This window comes from Dunckerocampus dactyliophorus, chromosome 5 (genome assembly GCF_027744805.1).
Source record: "Dunckerocampus dactyliophorus isolate RoL2022-P2 chromosome 5, RoL_Ddac_1.1, whole genome shotgun sequence".
Classification (NCBI taxonomy): domain Eukaryota; kingdom Metazoa; phylum Chordata; class Actinopteri; order Syngnathiformes; family Syngnathidae; genus Dunckerocampus; species Dunckerocampus dactyliophorus.
This window is the reverse complement of record NC_072823.1, coordinates 4,436,648-4,463,788: the sequence shown is the minus strand read 5'-3', so window position 1 is coordinate 4,463,788 and position 27,141 is coordinate 4,436,648. Positions and strand designations below refer to the sequence as shown.

General features: G+C 45.3%; 2 protein-coding genes and 1 long non-coding RNA gene across 5 annotated transcripts in view; 2 read left to right on the top strand and 1 right to left on the bottom strand.

The window, feature by feature from the left end:
* LOC129181189 (heat shock factor-binding protein 1-like) overlaps positions 1 to 1,726 on the top strand; it is a 2,670-nt gene extending 944 nt beyond the window's left edge. Inside the window, exons 2-4 of the mRNA XM_054775999.1 lie at positions 28 to 94; positions 252 to 378; positions 530 to 1,726. Of these exons, the coding sequence (XP_054631974.1) occupies positions 28 to 94; positions 252 to 376 (192 nt within the window). The 3' untranslated portion in view covers positions 377 to 378; positions 530 to 1,726. The remainder of the gene's footprint in view (positions 1 to 27; positions 95 to 251; positions 379 to 529) is intronic.
* Positions 1,263 to 3,674, bottom strand: LOC129181190 (uncharacterized). Its single transcript, XR_008570387.1, has 3 exons — positions 3,406 to 3,674; positions 1,747 to 1,843; positions 1,263 to 1,574 (listed from the first exon to the last, which is right to left on the bottom strand). It is a non-coding gene; the product is annotated as an uncharacterized LOC129181190 (long non-coding RNA).
* ankrd27 (ankyrin repeat domain 27 (VPS9 domain)) lies at positions 2,540 to 27,141 on the top strand. Of its 3 annotated transcripts, XM_054775993.1 has the most exons (28): positions 2,940 to 3,393; positions 9,224 to 9,346; positions 10,637 to 10,747; positions 10,824 to 11,120; positions 12,043 to 12,102; positions 12,918 to 12,971; positions 13,044 to 13,109; positions 13,182 to 13,258; positions 13,687 to 13,808; positions 14,526 to 14,604; positions 14,673 to 14,805; positions 15,053 to 15,145; positions 16,575 to 16,702; positions 17,280 to 17,362; positions 17,425 to 17,540; positions 17,601 to 17,693; positions 17,818 to 18,015; positions 18,687 to 18,752; positions 18,827 to 18,946; positions 19,021 to 19,065; positions 19,129 to 19,245; positions 19,359 to 19,553; positions 19,613 to 19,732; positions 22,704 to 22,877; positions 25,563 to 25,656; positions 25,728 to 25,794; positions 25,874 to 25,934; positions 26,071 to 27,141. In XM_054775993.1, exons 2-28 carry the CDS (start codon positions 9,245 to 9,247, stop codon positions 26,485 to 26,487), a joined length of 3,288 nt encoding a protein of 1,095 aa, XP_054631968.1. In that variant the 5' UTR covers positions 2,940 to 3,393; positions 9,224 to 9,244; the 3' UTR covers positions 26,488 to 27,141. The 3 variants fall into 3 exon arrangements, with proteins under 3 accessions (XP_054631970.1, XP_054631967.1, XP_054631968.1); XM_054775992.1 differs by having other exon boundaries at positions 2,546 to 3,393; positions 17,425 to 17,693; XM_054775995.1 differs by lacking the exons at positions 22,704 to 22,877; positions 25,563 to 25,656; positions 25,728 to 25,794; positions 25,874 to 25,934; positions 26,071 to 27,141 and adding an exon at positions 19,927 to 22,695 and having other exon boundaries at positions 2,540 to 3,393; positions 17,425 to 17,693.

The following is a 27,141-nucleotide window of genomic DNA, read 5'->3' as shown; positions in this document are numbered from 1 at the left end:
CAGCTCAATTCCTGATTGTTTTGCCAGGTCCAGACCTTGCTGCAACAGATGCAAGACAAGTTCCAGACCATGTCAGACCAGATCATCGGGAGGAATATCCTGCATTTCTAATGCTACTTGATTACTGTGTTGCAAGGCTCAGAACTTGTAGTGTTGTTCATTGCAACCACATTTCTTTCCCAGTGAGCATGCCCATGTACCGTAATTCATTCCAAAGAGTCGTCTGCAATTCACCTTAACTGCTCCGCCACTTGATGAGATGAGCACACGGATTGATGACCTGGAGAAGAACATTGCTGACCTGATGACCCAGGCAGGTGTGGAAGAAAATGAGGCAACACCCGAAAAGCCGAAAGAGGGTCAAGGCTCCTCGTGAAGGTGAAATGAACCATCTCCATTTTGCATGGCTGCATCTATTCCTCTCAGGGTTCCTGAATATTGCAAATACAAAAAGATATGAGTGGAGGACTGCTGCAACAAATACTGTTGCATCAGTGCTAAACATTTACACTGTGTTCATTCCTTACAGGTTCCTAGAGACACGCAGTCTGATGCTGTGTACTGGTGCAGTGGAGTTCCAATCCTGAGGATGACATTGATTTGATGTTTGCGTGATTTTTTTAAATATATATATATATATATATATATATATATATATATATATATATATATATATATATATATATATATATATATATATATATATATATATATACACACACACAGACTGACTATTGTGACAAACTGTTACATGTATTGATTTTTTTGGGGGGGTCTGAATGTTATTTGTAAGGTAGAGTAGTGTGGTTTGCTTATTAGAATTTTAGAATGCTTTTGTGCACAAATACAAATTGATTTAGTGCACTGACCAGGGTGTTGTCCGATATCATAGCGGATTCTTGGGACGTGCTGGTTGATGGAGGCGGTTGCCCAGGGCTGTTGTGACAAATTCACATTGGAGAACATCATTACAGTGGCAGACAATACTGTTGATGAGGTGTGAGATGCATTCCAACAGAGATTTCCTTCTATTAAAAATATTTACTAAAACACAGTTGTACTGTATTACACAGGTTAAAGTTGGTGCTAGGACATATTTTGTATATAATTAACTACAAGGTGCTTTTCAACTGTTTCAATGCAAGTTAATATCTCATGACTTATGTTCACTCTGTACGCTTTAGTTCATCCAAATAAACTGGGTGTTTCCAACTGAAAAGACACCTGGCACGTCACTGCATTTTAGGAATCTTTATTCAAATAAATGCAAACACAAAATACAGCAATATGACAAAGTGTCCAACAGAGAAGCAGCAAACAAAACTGTCAAAGAGTAGAGCTTGACTGTGACCTAAAACTGCATGAAAATGTCAACAAATGACATGTCAAGATGTTACAAATGTAACATGAATCACTTTAGTTTATATTATGGCAGATCGGTTGTTTATTGCATTCATGTCCAAGTGGGCAGTTAGAACTCAAAGTCCACCTCCGTCATCTCAATGGCCCAGGCAAACTTGTCTCTTTGGCTCTTATTGTAGATTTTTTCAATAGGTATCCCCATTCTTTTACACCTGAAACAGTCAAAAGACACATCATATTCTGCAAAATCTTGAAAAGAGTCACAACTTTTGGGTATATTTGGTAACATACTGCTAATAAAGTTAGACGCAAATGCAGTCATTATATATATATCACCAGTACTGTTATTTTAAGGAGATTACATTAAATTGGGTAAGTGATTACCATTTGTGAGCTCTTTGAGTTGCTCTTGTAGCGTGATGGAGGCATTGTATGTCCTGAAGACCTTTGCAGTAAGACCTGGCATGAGGGCACTCAGATGCTTGTTCATTAAGTTGGTTTATCATGGGAAGGAACAAAAAAGGTACAAAGAGAAAGATCAAATTCAAACGTTGGGATGTAGCAAAGCCAAGTGCACAAAAAATTTAAGGCCTCTTTCCCACCACTAGATGGCACTGTGGTATTTTAAAAACCTTGCCCATGCAGTCAGTTTTATTAAAAAAATGCAGGTTACTCCTCCCCCCGCTCTTGAACATCCATCCATCCATTTTCTATACCGCTTCATCCTCATTAGGGTCGCGGGGGCATGCTGGAGCCTATCCCAGCTGACTTCGGGCGACAGGCGGGGTACACCCTGGACTGGTTGCCAGCCAATCGCAGGGCACATATAGACAAACAACCATTCACACTCACATTCATACCTATGGACAATTTAGAGTCGCCAATTAACCTCACCTGCATGTTTTTGGGAATGTGGGAGGAAGCCGGAGTGCCCGGAGAAAACCCACGCGGACACGGGGAGAACATGCAAACTCCACACAGAAATGCCCAGTGGAGAATCGAACCAACGTCTTCCCGATCTCCAGGCTGTTCCTGTATTGGCTAACCACTAGACTACCGTGCGTCCGCTCTTGAACATTCTGATGGTAAATTCCTAGCTTTGTATTCTTGCTATGAGAGATGCTCAAGTACAGTACAAGCTTTGTTGCATAAGCAAAGCATAACTTCATGGGGTTGGGTCACTGACATGTCTGCACTGAGAGGTACAGTATCACGTACCGCAAACAACACAATGCCAGCATAAGTAGTTGGAATACAGACAAAATACAAAAATGGCAGCATGAGTCGCCTTAATGTCCCGGTTTTTTAATCACACACCCACTTACTTGAATTACACTGTCATATTATGAACCCAAATGCACATCTCAATCGTAATTTTGAATTACTCGCTATTAAGTGTCGTGTGTATGTACAATGAGAGCTATATTAACCGAAGCCAAATTCCTTCTTTGTGGAAGCACACTTGGCCAATAAAGCTGTTTATGATTGTTAAAATTAAGCGTTGAGGTCGACTGAGGTCCATTAAGATATGTCATAAAACAATAAAGGCAGTTTAACAACATTAGAGAGTGCGATTTGGCGATTTCCTGTCCGTGTTCCAATGAGCACCTCTTTCTTGTGACTTTTACACTTTTTGGAGGTCCGGTTAGCATTCCTCGTTATTCCTTTGCTAATTGTTAATGACCACTGGAAAATGTGGATCCCAGGGTGAGACCGGTTGAGAACTCCCGATATAGAGGATCTTTGTCTAGCGTTTTTGGAGTAGGTCCTTCCATAGATGGAGCATCTTTGGCAAGGTTTTCGCAACATGACTGTTTTTTTAACATGTTTGATTGTAGTTGATATCACCAGGACGGAGAATCGAGTGCAAGTATGAAACGTGTTGGGACTGATCATGACAGACGGAAGCACGTAACGCGTTGTTAGCTAGCTAGCGTCTAACGAAGCGAAGTAAGGCGGACCTCAGCCAGCTCATGACGGGCTTCTGAAGCGGTGTGACACCGCCCCAGCCAGCCGACGTGTTGATAAAAGGTAAAAGAAAACCATTTTGTTGCTCCATCACGCTTGATGACGCTTATTTTCTGCCTGTGGTTGTGTAGTGCTAGCTGATGCTAACAGAGTCTTGTTTATAGCTACTAATAGAGCTAATTCTTCACACTTCCGGTCCTAGTTGGGATTGGATGGGCAGAAACCATCTGATAGACACAAACATGCCGGGCATTAACATTGTTTGTTTCGAAATGTGAATAAAACAATAGTGCAAAGGTAGGTCTTTCCATTTGTCCATCTTGCTGGGTTATCCTGTTGGTTATTGTTCCGTTATCTTGTTAGCTAACATCTACAGCAGCCTGACAGTGACAAAATATTCCCACACAAGTCATGAATACGATTTTTTAACATGTCTTTATGAATGTGTTACGAGAATCCGTCGTTTCCTAAATAACCTTTGTAAATTGGGTCATGTTGCACTTGACGGGCAGGGAACCCCCGTCAGAAATAATCCGTTCCAGGGTCAAGCTTCAGCCAAAGTAAAGGCTTTAGAAAGTGTACAGGCAATGTTTTAAGGCAACATTGGTAACAGGCACACATGATTAAAAAGAAGTGAAGCAGTGTTAGTAGTATAAAGTAGTCTACGTTGGCTGTGATAACAAGGACGATGCTTGCGTAAGATATTGTTTAAAGGCTGTGAGCTCTCAGTTTGGATTTTGAGGAAGTAGGGATGCTAAGGAAATCTCAGCATCCTAACATCTGGTAGTAACTGGCAACAACTGGCAGCAACACAACACTTGCTCGTTACCCACCAATCACAGTCAGTGCATTCACCAACACCACAATTCTCAATAGCAACGTTACAACACAAGCAGGTTGTTGTGCAACCAATACACAACTCTTACATGTAGGATTCACTAGCAAACACTGCTGTGAGGCTAGTCTAACAGTTGCATATCAACCATCTGAATTGAATCTTGAATCTGTTGCTGTCCCTATGTGTAGTATTACTGTGATAATTAGGACAACTTGTTGATTGGTGAATGTGTTGCTTATTGTTTTATTTCGATGACTAATCTGTACAACTTGCATGTCACAAAATTCTGTAAAAAATATAAAGGTATTGTTTTGGGACAACATTTTAATGTTTTCCTTTTTTAAAGTGTGTGTTTTAGCACCGGCACTGTTTCAAAAGTGCTCATTTGGCACCAGAGCGAGCCACCCAACACATGTGGGTGCGTATTTACGTGGTGTAACGTTATCCATAAAGGCAAGGTTTCCCTTAGGATTTTTTTGAAGCTGTGGTAGTGGGCTGCATGGGGGCGGACTGGCGCCGCTGTGTTGTGCTGTTGCTGCATTGCTGTGGCAGCAACTTTTTTCTTGTAATACACTAGGTCCCCAACTTATGAACACCGACTAGCGAACACTCACTGGTACGAACACAAGCCAACTGGTCTATATTTTATTTCATTTTGCCTTGTAGTCGCCAATCAGTATTTCTACTGCTACTGTACATGCTTAACCAGTAGAGGGCACTGTGACCCTGCTAATGGGACCAACAGACTGGGCAGAGACAGCTACCGGTAAGTAGAAAGCTAAGTTTTAGCTGTATGATACAACCTGGACAGAGCGTGTGATTAAAGTTTATGAAGAGTTAATAGGCCTGCTTAATTCTACACCACCCACAGAACACTACCTCTTTTAGAAGAGTCTAACGACGACGACGATTTGTCCTTTTTTTCAATAACTCCCCTTCCAACTCCTCCACAACGACATATGCTCGACCACTCCTCTTCAAAGGTAAATAACATTTATCATTACATATTATTATATCATTTTTATTATTGTTTTTTCCATTAATTAACCTCGTTTAATATTACTACTGCATCCAAACTCATATTTACATACATACACATATACTGTATCTGTATACACGTACATGTAGTACCTATATCATTGGTAATATTACCTTTTCCCCTACTTAAGAACAATTCGACATAAGAACGGTCGTCTGGAACCAATTGTGTTCGTAAGTTGGGGACCTAGTGTATTGAAATTTACTGTGGGCAATACTGTCAGCATCAGGGTCGTTGAAGGTCAGGCTTGAACAAGACAGGTTAATTTCAAATACCTTTCTCTCGTTGTTTTATTTCTCTCATTATCTGCTGAGTGCCAACAGGGCAGACAGGTGAGTCCGGTGCATCTTTTTCAAAATAAAGTGTGGTGAAACATTTTATGACATTTAAAATTGGATTTCAAACTAACTGTGGTCAAAGTGTGCGGAATATTAGCAGATACATGCAGATAGTAGATGTAGCACAGGGGTGCTCGCTTATTCAGCCTGTGGGCTACTTTTAATACGACCACATTCCAAAGAGCTACACCTCCTACCACAAACATTGAGGATATATTAGGGTTTTCCCATAATTTGTGACGTTACGGTCTGTATCAAGGATTCGAAGTGTCAGCAAAAGTCCAGGCGAAGCGTGGTTTGATGACGTAAGCGATGACGTTGGAAGCTTCCTGAACCACCGTACCACGTGACTGATTCAGGAAGCGGTTTGCTGGTTTGGCGTGGGAACCGCGTGTCATTTGAAGCGTAAGGCACAGCCAAACTCAGTGCAGTCGACCCGCTCACCTTGTGTTTGGTTTGGTTGGTCTTTGGTTAGCGATCAGCGAGTGTTTTCAAGATGGAACCAAAAAGAAAGGTAAACAGAGGTAATGTATACGCTATATGAACATTTATTTTGCTATATAGTGACTTAGACTGTTTTTCTCTCTCAGGAAGCAAACTGTGGCACCGCCTAGACAGATCCATTCAGCAAATTAAAACCCCCGCATCTACATCACTGACAGTAAATGCATCAATGCCTGGCAGAAGCAAACATAGACAGACAGGAGGACCCACTGCAGTACTGGAGAAAGCTAAGAAATTGTTTCCAAATGTATTCACACTGGCTGTCATGTACCTTTCCACTCCAGCTACATCTGTGCCTTGTGAGAGGATTTTTTGCCAAAAGCGGGAGAAATCTTCGCAAAAAAGCGGAACCGCCTTAGTCTTGGCTCTTTGCAGAAAATTCCTCTTTTTTTTTTAATAAAAAAAATAAAAATGAAAACCAATAAAAACCAGTGAAAATATTGGGGGTTTAATTCTTTTTTTAAATTACAAGTAACAAAAGTGAATTCCTGTTTCTATATACTGTGTTTCACTGGGGTCCTGTCACTTGTTTTGTAGTATATGTCATCGGCCTCTTGATGACGCCAAAGAGTAAATAATTCCTAATGAGATGTCGTACATGTGCTGGCACAGTTGACTCAAGGTAGCCATGCTTCATGGGGCTTCATCTCACCATCACTGCCCATAATATCGGCCACCAATAATTATCAGCCCGATATTGGCATGAAAATGTGATATCGGCCAACGTCGCCGTGGGTTTTTCCCCTACTTTGAAAGCTGATGTCGGCCTTTTGGCGCCAACGTTGCAACATTGCTGAATCATGTTGTTAATATTTTGCCGCTCACAAGCCAGTGGGGAAGAAGTAACTATTTATTTAGCAACAGAGCTTACGATGAACTTACCAGCGCGATAGAGATCACGGGGGGCGGGCGGGGGGGGTCATCATAACCATAACCCTTCAAAATACTAGCAATCTCAGAAACTTGGATCAACGCTGACAAGTGCATGGACTTTGAGCTAGAAAGTTATGGCATGAAGTGCGTCGATAGGAACAACAAATGTGGAGGAGGAGTGGCCGTGTATGGACATAAAGCTTTGCTTCTTCCTACGCCTCCTTGCACATGCAGAATTGTGTTATGTGATGGGCTCCAGTATACTTTGGGTGCATGTTCCAGATGAATGAAACCATTACCATTCTTACTCACGGTGTCTTTAAAGAAAGAGCTAAAAAAAGCATCACACAGCAACATAATAGGTAGATAACAGACAAGAAAGACACTACCAACCAATAATGCTGAATAACTGACAGCTATTTGTGCTCTAAACATGTAACTTAGCAGCCATGTACAGAAACAGTACAGCAAAGCATGCTGGGAAACAGGAAGCGCTGCTGTCAAAACCATACACGCGCACGCGGCCTCGAGTGCTGAGCCGTACGTCAACGCCGCCGCCATATTGGATGTGGCGATGCAAGTGACTACAAGGAAATGTACTTCATAAAACGCCTTTCTACAAAGAACTTGAAGTTATTGTCTCTCGTTTAAAGGTTCACACACGCACTATTATACTCGGGAAACGGTTCAGCACCAGAAACAATGTATTTCATCTGCTCAGATGGCTAACATAACAACTTTATCGACATTGACACATCACATCATCTACAGAGCACAAAGTAGTGCAGAAAAAACATACACACATACTGTATATATAAAGTATATGAGCATGAGTATTGATGTACATTTATGTACATGTAAATACGCACACGTCAACATGATCTACAGTATGTCTGACTATATAACACATACATCAAATCTAACCACGAAACTACTAAACGCTAATGATTAGTATTTGACATTCAGTTTATAGATCATCAAAGTAGTTGTTATTCACTCATAATGGACAATTCAATTCAATATGGCAATAAAGGTAGTTCCTCAGTAGTTGTGTACATATGTCAGTAGTATGTAGTATGTCAGTGAAAGTAGCTGCCAGGCGTTAGCATTTGCTAGCATTTGCAATCAAACGTGACACATGCACAGGAAATGAAAATGATTTTGCAAAAGACAAGCTTTCTGCAATGGACACATTTTTCAATGATCAAATTCTATCACAAACGGAAGCGGAGAAAACGCTTTGCAAACCTTCACAAATGAAAGTTGCATGATCCATGTCACGCTGCAGACCACTTGCTTTGCCACACAAGCGCCAAGAGTCAATCAGGAGGAGGGTTATGTCAGCTGACTGATGCCACAAGACATCTACAAAGTGACATTTACCATTTGGGTGACTTGATCGACCAACACAACGTTGGCGACGTAATGAGCACCCCTGACGTCACCCCAAGTCACCTGGGATAGGCTCCAGCATACCCCTAGAACCCTAATGAGGATAAGTGGCATAGAAGATGGATGGATGCATAGTATTTTCACCCAAAACTGTGCCATGGATATTAAATGAAACTGATACAACTTAGGGTTATGGGAGTCCAGGCATGTCTGACATGTGCCACTAGGGGTGGGAGGAGTTGGGACAAGCACAGCATTGTGGTATTTAACCCATCAGCAAGCTGGCACGCTGGCGTCTGTGGCCCAAAAATTTTGTAGAGCTCCTCAAAAGAAGGCATTACTTTCCTCTGACCGCTGCCACTCCTGTCGAGGTCTTTGTTTTGGTCTCAGCCTGTGCAGGCCTTCTTTAATTTCTGAACTCTGTTATTTGTTTGAAAGACCCAACAAAACACGCAGCGGCCATCTTTTTTGGGGGGGTAACCCCGCCCAGCTTATTATGCAAACAGTTGACTCACTGGCCAGCAAGCTTTGGGAGCCAGAGTCAAACCAAAAAAGACAGCGTCAGGTCCCACCAGTTGTGGAACCATGACAGTGGAGAAGCAGCTCCAAAAAAGCCCAGTGGAAAAGGGTAGAGTCATTGAGTGTGTGTGTGAGGATGAAGCTGACCAGTGAGGAGGTGAGTCAATGCCTTTTCTTCTGTCCTGCTGCTACTGCTTTGTCTGTACACTGGTATGAAATGATTTATTACCGTTTGTATTGGATCATGAAGGAGATGGTCAGCAACGCGTGGGTGGGAAGTGCACGTGGAAACACGTGCATGAAAACATGAAACGTCACATTTTGTCATGGAAGTTCAGTTGTAACATGGCGTGTGAGCTGCCCACATAACATCCTCCTTGGTTCCTCCAGGTTCTGAACCTGCAGCTCCCCATGGCAGCGTATGATGAGAACATCACCAAGAACCCCTTCTACTTGGCGCTGGTGAAGCAGAGGCCAGACCTGTGCGCCCGAGTGGCCGAGCTCCACAGCATTGTGAGCGTTTTTCTTTTCATTTCTTTTTTTTTTTGTATCTCTTTCTATTTCAGTCTTCGTACCTTGAGTAGAAACCTCCACTCTAGATCAGCCTGCTGATCACTGCTTAGCTTTGCAGCACCTTGTTAGTTGTTCTTGTTTTCTTGTGTTACCATGGCTACCAAGCTTGGCACTACGCCCTGTGTCTGTGGGACGAGATCCCATCACCATGGATGATGATATCATGACATGCTAGAAAATAGCTAATTTGGTGATCTGAGATGGTTAGATAACATTCAAACAGCAAAACAGGGGATGTGAGTACCATCGAAACAGGATATTACTGCAACTAACACACATTTCACAGTGAAATGCTCACCTGCAAAATGACCTTTACACGGGCACTTAACGCAGAGGAGAAAGTAGCAATCAAAGCCCTTTCAATTGCTTTATTTCATGTCATCCTGGAACAGATTGTTGAAGATGTCATGTGCACAGCAAATGACAGTCAAGTGATACACTTGTCACATGTTTACTGTGTGGCTAGCTGCTCTTTTCTGACAACTTTATTAGCACGTCAGCCAGCTCCTGGTGTTGCTAGCAACATGACGACCATCTATACTAGTAGCTAGCGATATTACTTTGTTCATTGTACAAGTACTACAATCAATAAAGTAGTGAATAGCTACAAAACTAGCAGCTACCGACATTAGCTTGTTGATTGTACTTTATATAGCCATAAAATTAGCAACTATAGCCAAAAACTAGCAGCTAGCAAAATTAGCTTGTTCATTGTACTTTATATAGCCATTAAACTAGCAACTATAGCAGCTGGTGATTTTAGCTTGTTGAGTGTACTCTGTATAGCCACAAAAATAGCAGCTAGCAATGTTACGTGTCGATTGTACTCTGTATAGCCTTAAACTAAACACAGTTGAATGCTTTGAAAGTAAATTGGGGTATTTGCATGTAGCAATATTTTACAATCAGCAGTGGTTTTCTCTGGATACAATCATTTGAGTAGTGTCGTTGGTTGTCTACTAATTATTCTCTGCACAACCACCTGGCTTCACATGATGCATGTCACATAGGTAAAAACAAATCCATTTTTGCATCATCATTATACTGGTATCAGTGCTTTGAAAGAGCATCATAATCTTGGATGGGCACTGGTAGGGTTGTGTGGTTTCTGTTGAACAGTGTATTCTCAAACAAGCCAGTTTTGATGAAGCAATATGCAGTAACTTTGCCAAAATACTGCACGTTCCTACTTTCACCACAGTGACTGATGATGATGATGGTGTGGTGCAGGTTCTGGTGCCGTGCCGTGTCAGCTTGGGTGCGAGCGCCCTGTCAGACTGTCACTTTGACAGCTACGTACTGCAGCCTGTGGAGGAGCACTACCACACTGCTGATGGAAAGGTTTGGTCTTAGCATCCCATTCATCAGCTGGACCACGGTGTTGGGACATGTTCTCATGTTCTGTGGCATATGGCAGGAGGTCAGGATCCATGACAGGCAGGTCCTGCTGGGATCCGGCTCGTCCGTCCCTATCCTGTTTGAGGAGACCTTCTACAACGAGCGGGAGCAGAGCTACAACATCCTTTGCATCTCCCGGCCCTTCGAGGCGGCACCGGGCCCGGCTGAAATTGGCCCTACTGCGCCGTACTACCCGAAGAGCCTGGGGGAGGTCAAGGACTTCCTGGGCCGCTATATCAACAAGTTGGACAAGATGATCCTAAACTTCCGTCAGGCCTTCAAGGAGCACGAGAAGAAGGGACTGCGACATCACATAGTAGGATGTTATATCTGTCTGTCTATCACCTTTATCACCTTTATTCCCCACGTGTCACACCACGCTAGGAATGTGACTTCACTGAACGTCTGTCTGTGTTTGAGATGTGCTGGTCAGCGTTTTTGGCCTCAGATCCCATCTGATTTTGTGTCCTGATACTACAATATTGTTATAGATGTTGGAAGTGAAAAGTAACTCAAGTAAACACAGTAAGACATTTTATAAAGCTTACGCTTCACACATCACTCCCTCACTCTATCATGGTTGACTGTGGACTATTAGTATTAATAAGACATATTGAAGGACAAGTCATTTGTCGTATCCTGGCCTCTAGCTGCCAGTAGTGATGAGACATTAGATTAGATGACCTTACCACTGCACGTAGTCAGCCATGGCATGTCCCACAGGATAGAATGAAAAAAGTTCTCCCATTCCTTGTGGAAGTGGTACGTTTTGGCTTCTTACTTTGTCCTCCTGCCTCACTCCATTTGGAAGCATTTCTTAAAGGAAAAGTGCACTTAAAAATGGCCACAATCATGAACACGTCTTTCTCTTGTGTGTGCCTTCTAAAGTTGTAAAAAACAGGTAGAAAGAGGCAGCTAATGAATGGACTATTAAAACACCTCCAAAAATCTCCAACAAGGTCAGGACTAACCACGGTGAGGCTGCGTTTCAGCTTTCTGCTGCCAAAATCTGGAACAGTCTTCCAGGAGATGTGCGACAATCCTCAGCGTTGGCAATGTTCAAATCCAAGCTGAAAACACTTTTCCTCAACTGTGCATATAATTATGTGATCTGCACTCTTTACTTTTTATTCCGTTTTTCCTTTTATGGAATGATTTCCCCTTCTTTTCTGTAAAGCACTTTGATGTCTAGCCTGTATACTCAATATGCACAGTCAAAGTGCTCTCTCCTCTGCCAGGACTCGGTCCACGGCCTGTACACTCGATGTCTTCAGTGTGTGCTGAGAGACTCTGGTCTGGTAAGTAGAACATGTGCACTTCATGCGGCTCAGCATAGTAGTTCTTATATTTTGTAAACATCAGCTGCTTGTACACTTTCTTAAAATGGCTAATTTTAGTGCATTGTCTGAGTTCTTTACTCAGTGGCTTCCATAAATGGCTTGAAATGGCTTTACACTGGTGTTAGCCCATATAGTAGACGCAATACCAGTAAATAAGCCGTGGAAGATGTAAATACATCTTCTGCTCCAGCAGTGTCACAGTAAATGTGTTCCCTGGGGAACCTTAGTGAGGAGTCTGGCGCCTGTCTCACCAAACACGGAGACCGGCGGCAGCGGCTCAGGAGGTACAGCAGGTCGTCCAGAAACCGGAAGGTTGGGCAAGACACCGCCAGACAGAGGTGGTATCATGTCCAGGAGGATTTTCCTTCATGGAACTTGAAGAAGGAGCGTTTGAGCGCCTCTTCTCGCAAAAGTGGAACAAAGAAATGAGGAAGATGATGGATTCTTATGTTTAGTTCTTGTTCACACACTCTAAGGACACAAGTTACTATTACAACATCATCAAGTCACTTTTGCGTAATAGGGGACCTCTAAGATTGAATGACTTCCTCACGGCTGCCAGAACTCATAGAAGAACATCTCAAGTTGCTATGGTAACCATGTCTCTGCTCATGAAATGATAATCAGGAGCGGTCATGTGAGGAGGTTATATTATTATCGTTATTATTATCAGCCATGAGGACGCCAAAAAAATATTAGTCAGATAACCCCCCCTCCCCCCCTTCCCTCCTGGTGGTGCAGTGTGTTCTGATACTGTTTGTGTTTGCATGCAGAAGGTACTGGCCAAGCAGGAGGTCCAAATGCGTGTGCTGAAACAAGCAGTGGAGGTAGTCAGCACTTCAGTCTAAGCCCCTGCTCTTGACTCGCTGTGCGTAGTCACATGGCTTCCTCTCTTGCAGGTCTACCTTCATCACGGTATTCACGGCCTCATCTTCAACTTGGTGGGCACGCTTGAAGCCAGCCAGGTACGGTGCAAGCCAGCAGGACCTGGGACTCCATTCAAGATGGCTGTCATTGCTGTTTGTGTCTTCCAACAGGATGCCGCCTTCAACAAGACCACCAGGAGTCTGCAGGACCTCCAGCACAAAGACTTGGGAGTCAGACCCGAGTTCAGGTGGGTTCTTCTGATTGGTCACAGAATAGGGTGCCTTCATGAACGCTCAGCTGTCCCGGCACCCTGGGGTTGTCATGAAGCACTGATGCGGTCTAACGTGACTCGTGGTGTTTTTCATGCCGAGCAGACGGTCGGCAGCGTGTTAAGGACGGAGACTATACAGTGAATCGATGTGAAATATTTTTACAGTCCCAGCGTATCAAAAGCCAACATCCATTGGTGCTGCTCAGGCATGTGCACGGGGTCATCAGAGGCCAATCAATTTTTTTTCTACATATCCTTTTACGATCTGCTGTTTTTTGTACGATTTCCTGATGTTCTTTCATCGTCACAGAGCAACACTGGCCAGCAAGGACTGCTAGCAACAAAGAGTCCAGTGGCATCTTTGCAATGGTCGTTTAAGATGGCACTTTGTTGTTTTGCTACAGCGTCAACTTGCCTCGCGCTAAGCGAGAGCTGGGTCGACTCAACCAGCAGACGTCTCCGCTGTTCAAGCTCCTGTGCTTGCACCGTGTCGCCCTGACTGCCACACACACGCCCACGTCCACGGGTGAGCAGCGTGCTGCACTTCTTCACACAATCAATTGGGGGTGTCACAAGATTAAAGCATGACAAGATTTCTTGTTGAGAAAAAAATGTCTCATTGGGGCTCTAGGCCTGGGACGATAAGTAATAAATGGATCACACAAGAAATGAAAATGAAGCGCATAATCAATATGTTGCCATGTGCATGCGTGTCTGGCAGGAAGAGGGTTCACTCTGTGCATTGCTTTCAGCTCGCTTTTTCCGTAGAACAAACAGTGAGCTCTTTTGTCTGTCAGAGTGTCTTTTTGTCTCCGTGGGTGGAGGCGGGGCTGCTAGCATACACACAGAATGCAGAAGAGTAATGTAGCAGAAATGATATTAGTAGAGTGCAATATTTTGTCTAATATTTTTTCATTGTACTTTTCTTAAAAGTTAAAATCTCGTCTCATCTTGTTCTTGTAGACCTAATTTTGTGTATGGTCTTGTCTCGTGACACCCCTACAATCAATTTCTGATGAGCATTTCAGCATGTAAAAGTCATCCAAGCGCTCATCCCCTCTCCTTGTCTGTAGAGTGTGTTGCTCACGCTATGTTTGCTGTGTCATGTTGTCCACTTTGTGTCGCAAGTGCTGGCCTCAACAATCATCCCTGTCAGCCTGCACGATGGCGCCAGTTAAGTCATTTGAGGGGAGGTCATGACGTTAGCTCGCTCATTTTGTGTGTGTGTGTGTGTGTACTGCAGTCAGCATAGAAGCTGTGTGTGCAGATGACCTGCTCACCGTCATCCTCTACCTGCTGGTCAAGATGGACATTCCCAACTGGTGAGCATGGAAGGGTGCTGGCTGAGACCTGAGCTAGATGCTACAACTTGTGAATGTTTTGCTTGCAGGGTGACCAACCTGAGCTACATGAAGAACTTCTGCTTCAGTCACTCCAGCAAAGATGAGCTGAGTTACTGCCTGAGCACCTTTGAGGCTGCAGTGGAGTACATCAACCTGGGGAAACTGCACCACACGCTATCTGTGCGTCACTCCTTTTTCTTCTGCACGCCACCTAATAGGCTCTGCCCGCTGTTCATGCTTTTCACCGTCAAAAGCAGGAAGTATTTTTCTTAGCCAGTCATCTCCTGTTCCAAGCAGATGCCATATGTGTGATGTACACCTTGACCACATTTGTCATTGAAAGATACACAAGGACAGATAACAGAAATACACACACACACTCACACAGTGAGCAGATGTGACGTTGGTCCATGTTTGGTGTCATCAGGGTTGTGTTGAGGCTAACAACAAGGTGAAGCTGACACAGAATGTGAGTCTTCTGGTTCAGAGCACTGCCACACCCATCAGCTGTCTGTTTGAGGTAAGCCCCAGAAACCTATTGAAACATATCAAATCCTATAGAAACATATAGAATCCTATAGAATCTATAGAAACATGTAGAATCTTGTAGAAACATAGAGAAACCCATAGAAAGATATAGAATCCTATAGAAACATAGAATCTTATAGAAACAGAAACCTATAGAAAGATATAGAAATGTAAAGAAACATATAGAAACATAGAATCCTATAGAAACAGAAACCTATAGAAAGATATAGAAATGTAAAGAAACATATAGAAGCCTATAGAAACCTATTAGAATTGGTAGGCAAGTAGTTTGACCCTCGGGCCACGTTGGGCTAAGAAAGTGGTTTCCAAACTACAGTGGCGTACCCCTTCAGTCTTTTGATGTGAAGTCTTGTACCCCCTACTCCTGTTATCTTCATTCATTTGAAATATTGAACATGATTAAAAATTAGTATTTTGCATGGTGATGTTTTGATAAAGTTTGACATGAGCACTGATAAATAGATAAGTCATCATCCTACATATCTTTTATAAATAGATAAGTCATTATCCTACATATCTTTTATAAATAGATAAGTCATTATCCTACATATTTTTTATAAATTAATAATCAACCTACGTATCTTTTATAAATACAGATAATCATCTGACGTATCTTTTATAAATAGATAAATCATCATCTTGCATATCTCTTATAGATAAATCGTCATCCTATGTGTGTTTTATAAATAGATAAATCATCATCTTACGTATCTCTTATTCCAGTTTGTTGTCATCCTTCCCTTTAAATGGATAGAATTTCACCTTGACTTTTTTTTGTCCACTCCCGATGGCTACCATGCCTGAGGCTTGTTGTGCCACGGTGTTTGAAAAGTGCAAAAGGCTTGCCAGAGACCTTTGTGGCTTCACACCAGTGTGTGCCCAACTGCAGTGCACCTTGCTGGGCCACAGCAGGTGGCTCCTCCCCCTCTATGCTCTGGTTCTCCTGATAGTAGTGCTGTGGTAGTAGTCATGTCATGATATTTCATTAGTTGTTCCAGTCCTTCTTCCCTCCACGTGTGCACTAACTACACTTACATCTACATTTTAAAAAGGAGATATAAAGGTCTTGAGAAGCAGAAAGTAATCAGTATCGGATTGAAAAAAAGATATTGTGCATCTCTAGTGGGTTTTTTTCCTAAATTTGCAAAGAGTGAAAAACACCCAAATATAGATCAAATAAATTACTTCCATGTCTCCCTGCATCTGCACACTCGCCATCACACATCCTGCTTTGTTTTACTGCCTCATCTTGCTGCAGCTGCTGTGACGTGGTTCCAGTGATTACAGTAAATGACTTTCTCACTTCAGAAACCACTGGAATCATTTGTGTACTTCAAGATTTAGGAGAAGATTTGCTATGAAGTTTGCCATGTGTCCTTGTGTGCACGTGTATCCTGCAGCACATCGCAAATGGAAGCGAGGCCGAGGTTGAGCGTCTGCTGAGCAAAGGTGAAGCCGCAAGTGAAGATGATGGACGCACGTGTCACCCTCTCTGCTCGTGCCATCTCTGTGACCTCCAGCTCTCCGGGTCAGAAGCTCTGTTCTTTTGTGTGAGGCCTGGGTTATGCTTCTATGTAGTTTAACGCTGTCATGTTCCTTCCACAGTTTTTCGTTGTGGTAGGGGGGGCGTGACATGTAATTGTCAGCCCTAACACTAGGAGCGCTGTTTCTGACTCAACTCAGTGAGCAAACACAACTGTTATGTTAAATTGTTAGCTTGTTAGCTTTCTTTCTTGTAAGCAAGAATGGGACTTAAAGACATAAGGGAAGTGTTAACGGAGCTGGAATTAGCTTTGTTACAAAATACTTTTTTTTTTTTTTTGCAAATGTTGATCTGAAATTGGAGAAGGCACCCTCCCAATGAGTTGAAAGCACCCCGGAGATTATGTACTCCAACCTGACCAATCACAGCCTTCACAGTCCTTGTCGCTGCCTTGCCAGGTTACATTGTTTTGGAGGTGTCAAGCTATGCAGGCGGGTTTGGAGAGGGAGGAGCAAGCTGGCGTAACATATGCTATAATCCAGGCTTCGCTTTACACACAGCTAAAATGGGCACATGGCTCATCCCACTCAAATGACCATGTCTCCTTCTTTTATTGTCACAGGAAGTTGAATAACCCGTCCATCATCACACCATTCTCCAGGGACGACAGGAGTTATACACCTCTGCACGTCGCTGCCATCTGTGGTGAGCAACTGTCACCACACAGCTCTGACACACACACGTGGCTAAATATGTCTGTGTTACAGGTCAGGCTCGGATGATTGACCTGCTGGTGTCCAAAGGAGCACCAGTCAACGCCACAGATTACCACACACTCACGCCGCTGCACTTGGCGTGTCAAAAGGGATACCAGGGAGTCACGGTAAGCATGCACACACACATCAGCGTGATCATGTGCCAGTGCTGTGTTTGTGTTCCACAGCTGCTGCTGTTGCACTATAAGGCAGATGCCGACGCTCAGGACAACAACGGCAACACACCGCTGCACCTGGCTTGCATGTATGGACACGAGGATGTGAGTCACATGATTAAATCGTTGGCGACTTACTCTCATGGTTGTGTTGTTCAGTTGAGGTGATTGTCCAGCACCTCATCTCTTTGGACATGTCACTGATGTTGTTGTTCTTGTGGTATGTCAGTGCGTGAAGGCTCTGGTCTACTACGACTTCCAAACGTGCAGCCTGGACCTGCACAATGACAAAGGCGACACACCGCTTCACTTGGCCTCGCGCTGGGGCTACGAGGGCATCATCCAGGTTCTGCTGGAGAACAACGCCAGCATCAATGTGCTCAATAAGAACCGAGACACTCCGCTTCATTGTGCGCTCAACTCCAAGGCCAGTGTGTGTGCGTGTGTATAAAGAATAATCATAATAATAATAAACTAAAAAAAGCTTTGAAAAAAAATGCACTGCCTACTTCGTTGAGAAGAGCGTTACGTACTTTCCTGTTAGTCTCCTAAAGTATCCAGTAGTTGCTTTTTTGGAAAAGCCAATCTAGAGGGCTGTGAATACTGGCTAAGTTAGCAACAGTGATCCTTCCTGCTACGTCTTCTTCTCTGGCAGACCAGGTGTGTATGAAGTGTGTTAAGCAGCGGGGTGATGATACCGTCTGCTGTACGGAGTTGGAACCACAAGCTACATTTAGTGACAGTCCCATTCTAATGTGTTTTACTTCTATCTAATCTATTTGTGGCAGCTCACCACAAATAAATGAATGTATGGGGATCACTGAGTCACATGTGAGAAAGTACCACAATGTCAGCTGTTCCTTGTGAAGATGGTCGCCATGGTGCTTCATTCGCTTCTTTTAAGCTCATAAGCGACTCATCACGAGTGGTGACCCAGCTGATCGCTGAATGGCTTCAGGAGGCATGTGATTGGCTCCTGTTATTCATAGCAGATGTTTGACTCAGTCGGACCTCAGATCAGTTGAGATCATCAAAGCCTTCCTGACGTGCTCTCACGTGCGCACGCACGCTTAAACTGCATGCTTTGGTGCTCCGCAGGTCCTCACTTTGTTGAAGTCGACGCAGAGCGGCCAGCTGTGCAGGCGTGGCGGACGTGGATTGAATGTGAGTCGAGAAGACGTCTTCATTTTTCCATGTGACGTGTCCATGTCAACACATGTGATGCGCCTGTGTGTCAGTGTGCACCCGGCGTTTCTCCCACGGCGTCAGACCGCAGCAGCCGGCGCTCGTCCGTGTCCAGCACTTCCTCCGTGAGCTGCGAGCCACAGCCCGAGCGAGTGCTCGTGCGACATCGCCAGGTGACACTTGACAACACGACACAAACATCTAAGCCGCTGCATGTCACCATGGTGACGGGGTTTGTAATTGACAGGTGGAGAAGCTGCTTCGAGCAGTCGCAGACGGTGACTTGGAAATGGTGAGAACACACATCTGGACGGGTGACAGTCATTCTAATGTGCACGTGTGCATCATGTTTCAGGTGCGCTACCTGCTGGAGTGGACTGATGAAGAAGAGAAGGAGGAAGGGGAAGTGCCATCAGAGGCGCCGCTGTGTCACCCTCTGTGCCAGTGTCTAATGTGCGCGCCGGCTCAGAAGGTCTGACCACGCACGTGAATCGGCGTGACATTGACAGAACAGCCAGAACAGAGTGTGGACGTGGACATTTCTTGGTAGCCCATCACGTGCGTGTGCTCTTGTGTGTCTTGCAGCTGTCCACAGCGCAGGCGGGCACACTAGGCGTCAACAGCTGTAACGCGGACGGCTTCACGCCGCTCCACGTGGCTGCCATGCACGGTCATGTGGAGCTGACCGCGCTGCTCGTCCGCCACGGGGCCAGCGTTAATGGGCGCACCAACCAGAAGGCCACGCCTCTTCATCTGGCTAGCCGGAATAGCCACGTGCAGGTGGGTGTGCATGTGAGAGATGATTGACAGCCGGGGCTTAAACGTGCTTGTGTGTTCAGGTGGTGGTCTTTCTGCTGGAGTGCAACGCCAAGCTTAATAAGAAGGATCAGTACGGCAACACAGCCTTGATACACGCTTGTCTCTGTGGCAACCTGGACACTGCCACAGCCCTCATACAGGTGAGCACTGGCCACGGGCTGGTATGAAAACCATCCATCTTCTACCGCTTATCCCAGGTGGGCTCGTGGGGGCAGCAGCCTAAGCAGGGAAGCCCAGACTTCCCTCTCCCTGCCTACTTTGTCCAGCTCCTCCCGGCAGATCCCTAGGTGTCCCCAGGCCAGTTGAGAGACATAGTCTGTCCAACGTGTCCTAGGTCTTCCCTGAGGCCTCCTACCAGTCGGACGTGCCCTGAACACCACCCCAGGGAAGTGTCCGGGAGGCATCCTGACCAGATGCCCAAGCCACCTCATCTGGCTCCAGCAGTGCTACTCTCCGGATGGCAGTACTTGCCACCTTATCACTAAGGGAGAGCCCAGCCACCGTACCCGCCATCTTCTCCTTTCAGTAACCTTGGGAAAAAGTAGCACCGTTTCACAGTATTAGAATTACAGCTCTAAAATGTTTACTTTGAAATGTCTTTGTAGAAAAGAAGAGAAACAAACAGTCATGTTAAAAGAATAAAATAGAACATGATGGAAATGTGACCGCACGGTGGTCTAGTGGTTAGCACGTTGGCCACACAGTCACAGTCTGGAGATCAGGAAGACCTGGGTTCGATATTCTCCCCGTGCGTGCGTGCGTTTTCTCCGGGTGCCCTGGTTTCCTCCCACATTCCAAAAACATGCATGTTAGGTTAATTGGTGACTCTAAATTGTCCATAGGTATGAATGTGAGTGTGAATGGTTGTTTGTCTATATGTGCCCTGCGATTGGCTGGCAACCAGTCCAGAGTGTACCCCGCCTCTCGCCTGAAGTCAACTGAGATAGGCTCCAGCATACCCCCGTGACCCTAATGAGGAGAAGCGGTATAGAAAATGGATGGATGATGGAAGTGGATCATTCAAATAAATAAGAAAAAATAACAGAATTCTTTCTAAATAAGTCATAAATAAAATGCAGTCTACCGTGTCTAATCCTGCAACTCAAGTTTTTTTTGTCAAAAAACAAAGCCAAAATGCAATCACTGCGAACATAAATAATTTAAAAAGACCTCATCATGTTGTGTTATTACATGACATTGTGGTGAATGTGCAAGTCTCACCTCGTCCACAAGAGTGTTGTGGAGTTGTTGGATTGTTGAGTTGTCATTCATTTGCCTGTGTGGCGACCAATGTTCCCCCGAATTTGTCAAGTATCTGAGCATTCCTTGGACCCCTGTAGGCGCCATAAGACGTGCACACTAGTATCACAACTGTCCAAAGTTGTTACCAAAATTGTTCCCGTCACTCATGGAGTTGTATTGCAAAATGGTACAGAAGGAAGTCTTATGCGTTTATATCATTTACAGGATTGTATTTTGTTCACTACATACAGGAGATTTGCTGTGAAGTGAGAACGCTGGAGCTACGTGTGATCGCACAGGCGTGCCGCTTACAGTAGAGGGAACATTGCGGGTGACCCACGGTGTACTTAAAACATTCACTTCCGTTTCCCGGTCATGTGGTTGTTGCTTGCTGTTCAGTGGCGAGTCGACGCTTTATACCGCTTATCCTCCACTACTGTCTCCTTCTGAATCACATGTCCGTATTTGGTGACCCTCAGCGTGAGTAATATGTCGCCTGTACCGGTTGGGACAACATTGTAAAGGTCTACCGCATAACGCTACTGCGCATGCGTTTAACAAGTACACTTGTTGTAAATAGACCACGTCTTCTAAATGTCAAAGGAGTCTTTCACCTGAGTACAATGTTTTCAGTGAGTAATGCTATATTAGTGTATTCTGTTATTTACTCCTTTTACGCCACAATGTGTAGTGTCAATACGCGTTTACACTCCAACCTACAGTATGAAACAATGACATGTACAACTTACAGTATTAGCTTATGATGTGGAAGATGTACTAGTGTAGTGGTATGTGCTTACACATTAGTTGGATAGCTGCAAAGCCAGGTGAAATCCACTTGCTATGGGATGAGGGCACGTGTCTCATTATATAGCCGCTCGATGCTAACGAGGCAACACGCCCTGACAGTGAGGTTGCTCAGCTTTTAGCAACACAGCTCAAGCCCGTGGTTTCAATAGATAGAAGCCAGGTCCCGACTGCAAGGACTAAGACAGGACGTGACAAAGCATTTCCACATGGTGGCCGTGCTGGACCTCCACGTTCTCTCATTCCTCAGATTCAAGATTCAAGATTCAAGATTCAAGAGTTTTATTGTCATGTGCATGGTAAAACAGCAGTTATACCATGCAATGAAAATCTTATTCTGTTCATACTCCCAAGAAAAGAAAGGAAACACAAGAAAGAATAAGAACATAAGAAACATAAACACATAAACATATATACCAATAAATTAAGCAACAACAACAGAAGAGACATTAATACAAGCAAATAATACAAATAAATAAATAAATAAATAAAGTGCTATGAGTGTGTGCGTGTGTTGCGTGCGGCGTGTGCGAGTGCTTCGTTGAGAAGCCTGATGGCCTGTGGGTAAAAGCTGTTTGCCAGCCTTGTGGTCCTGGACTTCAAACTCCTGTAGCGTCTGCCTGACGGTAGGAGTGTGAATAATGAGTGTTGTGGATGTGTGCTGTCCTTGATGAGGTTGTGTGTTCTTCGTAGGACTCTAGATTTATAAATGTCTTGCAGTGAGGGGAGGGCTGCCCCAACAATGTTCTGTGAGGTCTTGATCACCCGCTGGAGTGCCTTCCTATCACGTGTTGTACAGTTACCGTACCAAACAGTGATGGAGGCGGTAAGGACACTTTCGATAGTGCATCTGTAGAAGCAACTCAGGATTGTGGTGGACATCCGTGGAGGGCACCATCTTTGATTTGATCAGGAGCCTTATGATGGAAAAGTAACTTTTTCATCCCGTGGTATATCTTGAAACCAGTAGCCGGCCCATTCCTAGTGAACACGTGCGCCGGTGGGCGACTGCACAGCAGACACAGGGCGTAGTCTCCAGTGAAGCTGTCATGTAATCCCCAGAGCCAGGCACTGGTGAATGTGGCCAACAATCAGGGAAACACGGCGCTGCACGAGGCGGTACGTGGCAGACACCCGGCGCTGGTGGAGCTGCTGCTGAGGGGTGGAGCCTCCCCCGAACTCAGGAACAGGAGGCAGAGGACACCGCTGGACAGCGCCTACGAGCTCGGCGGGAAGGTGGCTTCACACATTTGTAGTTTTGTTTTATTTGAGAAGGACATTTTCATGTAAATATGCAAGATGATAGTCAGTGGCTGATTTCTATCTTTAGTCCCTGAAGGCGGGTTGATGAAATGCAGTAATAACATTTGGCACAAAAGAAGACAAGAAAGAATAAAAGCAGTAAAACCATTAACCATGAATTTGAGGAGACTTAAAGTTCTAAAATGTTTCAATGTTAAATTACGTGAATGGTACTATATAGCAGGGATTTAAACTACTGCCACGGGGTCTTTTGTGGCCTGCAGCTCATTTTTTTTATTGGCCCACAGCACATTCTAGAAATTAAACAAAAAACAACACCAGCAATGCAAAAAAAATGGAACGGTTGTCACTTTGCTTTATCACGTAAACACAAAACTAATGCAAACTTTTGTTGACATTTTAAACGTTTTTTTAAGCCTTTTTACAAAATAAAAAGTATCAAAATAGACCCTTCATCCTCTACTCTGAGCTCCTCACCATATCTCGCAGGGTGAGTCCAGCCACCCTACGGAGGAAACTCATTTCAGCCGCTTGTATCAACCATCTCGTTCTTTTGGTCACGTTCCAAAGCTCGTGACCATAGGTGAGGGTGGGAACATAGATCAATCGGTAAATTGAGAGCTTTGCCTTCCGGCTCAGATCTTGCTTCACAACGGCGGTCCGGTACAGCAACCGCATTACTGCAGACGCTACGCCGATCCGCCTTTCCACCTCACGCTCCAACCTTCCCTCACTCATGAACAAGACCCCGAGATACTTGAACTCCTCCACCTGGGGCAGGACCTCATTCCCAACCCGCCCTTTTCCCACTGAGAACCATGGCCTCAGATTTGGAGGAGCTGACTCTCATCCCAGAAGCTTCACACTCAGATGCAAACCGCTCCAGTAAACGCTGAAGGTCACAGCCGCATGAGGCCATCAGGACCACGTCGTCTGCGAATAGCAGAGACCAGATCCTAAGGTCCCCGAACTGTACTCAGTCAACGCCTTGGCTGCTCCTAGAAATTCTGTCCATAAAAATGATGAACAGAATGGGTGACCAAGAGCAGCCTTAGCGGAGGCCAACGTTCATCGGAAACAGGCTGGACTTACTGCTGGCAATGCGAGCCAGGCTCCTTCTCAAGGGCCAAATGGTATGTAGTACCAGGGCCAAATGGTACGTAGTAGCGCGCCACCAATCCTGTACTCCTGGAGCACCCCCCACAGGACACCACGAGGGACACTGTGCCATGCATTTTCCAAGTCCACAAAGGACATGTAGACCGGTTGGGCAAACTCCCATGTACCCTCCAGTACCCTTGCAAGGTTGTAGAGCTGGTCCAGTGTTCCGTGACCAGGACGAAAACCACATTGCACCTCCTTTAACCGAGGTTTGACTAACGGTCGTACCCTTCTCTTCAGAACCCTGGAATAGACTTTCCCAGGGAGACTGAGAAGTGTGATCCCCCTATGGTTGGAACACACCCTCCGATCACCCTTCTTGAAAAGGGAGACCACCACCCCGGTCTGCCAATCCAGAGGTACTGTTGACGACTTTCACGCAATGCTGAAGAGACGTGTCAGCCAAGACAGTCCCTCAACATCCAGAGCCTTGAGGAACTCGGGGAGAAACTGGTCCACCCCCGGAGCTTTGCCACTGGGGAGCGTTTTGACTACCCCACATACCTCAGCCACACTGATGAAACTGTCCTCGTTTGTGTCCTCAGACTCTGATTTCTCTATGGAAGGTACAGTATGTCAGTGGGATTGAGAAGGGCCTCAAAGTATTCCTTCCACCGCCCAACTACTTGTATATCCTCAGTTGAGGTCAGCAGACCCCCGTCCCCACTGTAAACAATGTCAACCGGGCACTGCTTCCCCTTTCTGAGGCGCCGGATGGTTTGCCAGAACCTCTTCGAGACCAACCGAAAGTCGTGCTCCATGGCCTCACCGAACTCCTCCCACACCCGAGTTTTTGCTTCGACCACCGCCAAAGCCGCGTGCCATTTGGCCTGCCGGTACCTATCAGCTGCTTCAGGATGCCCACAAGCCTGGTTCCTTTCCATATGTATGGAACAAAATTGACCCCAAAAAATGAGCTGGGAGGAGCCCATTGGCTATCTGTCAAGACACGGTACCATGCTCGGCCCAATGAAGGTTGTTACTGGTGCTGAGTGCAGTACGATAACCATCAGGCCACAAAATTGTACCAAACATGGGACATTGAAAGGTGGAAGAACATTTTATTCTCAGATGAGAAAAAAATGGGTCTGTCAAATGATTAAACATTTTTATCAGATCAATCACAGTTTTCAAATTAATTATGATTAATCACTATTTGTGACTACATTTGTCCCTCGTAATGGTGTGGTGCCATTATCGCTATATCGCATTTTTTTCAGAAATGAATAAGTGACGGCTGCTTGGTGGTAGACTATGGTGTATTATTAGTCCAAACATATGGAAATACAAGTGATGTGTAGTACTGCATGTGGCCACTAAGTGGCAGTAATGACACATTAGCTTACATGACATTACCTTAACACTGCATGAAGTCAGCCATGGCATGTCCCACATCACAGAATGAAAGCAAGTTATCTCATCCCGTGTCATAGTGGTCAATTTTGGCAGATATGGCAATGAAATGTCTTCAACTACTTTTCCTGTTTGCGCCTGAAGAACACAGAGATCCTGCGAGCGCTGCAGAAAGCGTCTGGACTTTCCCCTGAAGACGAGCCTATCAAGCTTCTGTCCGTGCCCAAAGGCACTCTGGGTAATGGAGTACACGTTTTAAAACGTGCGGTCACTTTGGGTGAGCCAAACCTCCCCGCTGTCTCTCTGCAGCGCACTCCTTCGTCCAGCATCTCAGGACCGGCGACCGCGCCGCTCGACATGATGTCACCGCTAGCAGGTTGCCCCCACCTCTGCCGCCTCCGCTTCCCTGAGCGAGTCTGTAGTGGAGTCATGTGATTTGATGCGCTTTTGTTCAGGATTCAGAAGATGAAGAAAAGCTCCTGCAGTCCTTCATGTCGCTCAGCTGTGCACACGCAGGTAAACGCAGGTGCCACTGGACACATCAAGGAGTCAACATTACTGCTCATCTGGCCACAAGCCTCCTTGGCTGACATGTTGGAGTCTTCTTAGTGGACTTTATGTAACACTGGTTGAATGACTTGTGTCCATGCAGGTGAGTCCAGATGCACGGATGCTGCGACGCGGTGGAACGGTGGACATCAGCAGCCCATTACAATGCACAGACAGCACTCCCAATCTGAGAGGACGGTCCCTATCTCGGTGGCGCACGCTGCCCTCTGGAGAGCGCTCACCGTCGGCACACGACGTACGAGTTCGGACATGCGGCCATGGCCCTGACACGACACTCCAGCTCACGAGAGGGATGTCGCCCTCTGCTGTGATGTCATCATTGGACAACTTATCTCCATTAACACACGCCTCCACGAATCACTTTCACACGCCCACTGACTCATCAAGTCACATGACCTGCACACTGGACCCACTAGCCCCCTTTAACTTCACCCCCACATGCACGCCCATGGAGCTGCCACGGATACACCCCATGGCCAAGACTGCCCCTCTCCTTTGACACACCCCTTTCAGGTGATACACCTCTCTAGTGACCCGCCCCATGGTCAAGACACACCCCTCTCCACTGACACAACACACACCAGTGACTCGCCCCATTGCCAAGACATGCCTCTTTGTAGTGACACGCCACACACGAGTGACTTGCCTCATGACCAAGACACACCTCTCTACAGTGACACACCCCATTGTGAAGACCCACTTCTTTCTAGTGGCCAAGATACACCCCTTTGCAATGACACGCCTCCCCAGTGACGTTCCCATGGTCAATACACGCCCCTGTCCAGGTGTAAAAGTGGTTCCTTTCTAGTGCTGAAGTTCATCATAACGTTTGTTTACTCAGGATGCAGTTGTGTGTGTGTGTGCGCGTGTGTCCACATGCACACGTGGAAGGATTGCGTCATGAGAAAGACATTGACGTCGTCCCCATGAAGCTCAAACATTTAAATGACTCCTTGTTGACTTCCTGCAGCTGATTTGAGTGTTCATTGTTTACTGACTTTCACTTTCACTTTCGAGTGCTAGCTTAGAGCAGGAAGTAAGGGATGGAGACTTCCCTGCTGGTCCTCCACCCCTTGGAGGTCCTGGTGCTGTCAGTGTTGATGTGGGCGTGTCTTGTTTGATTGACACCTGAAATAAAAATCTGTAGAATTTT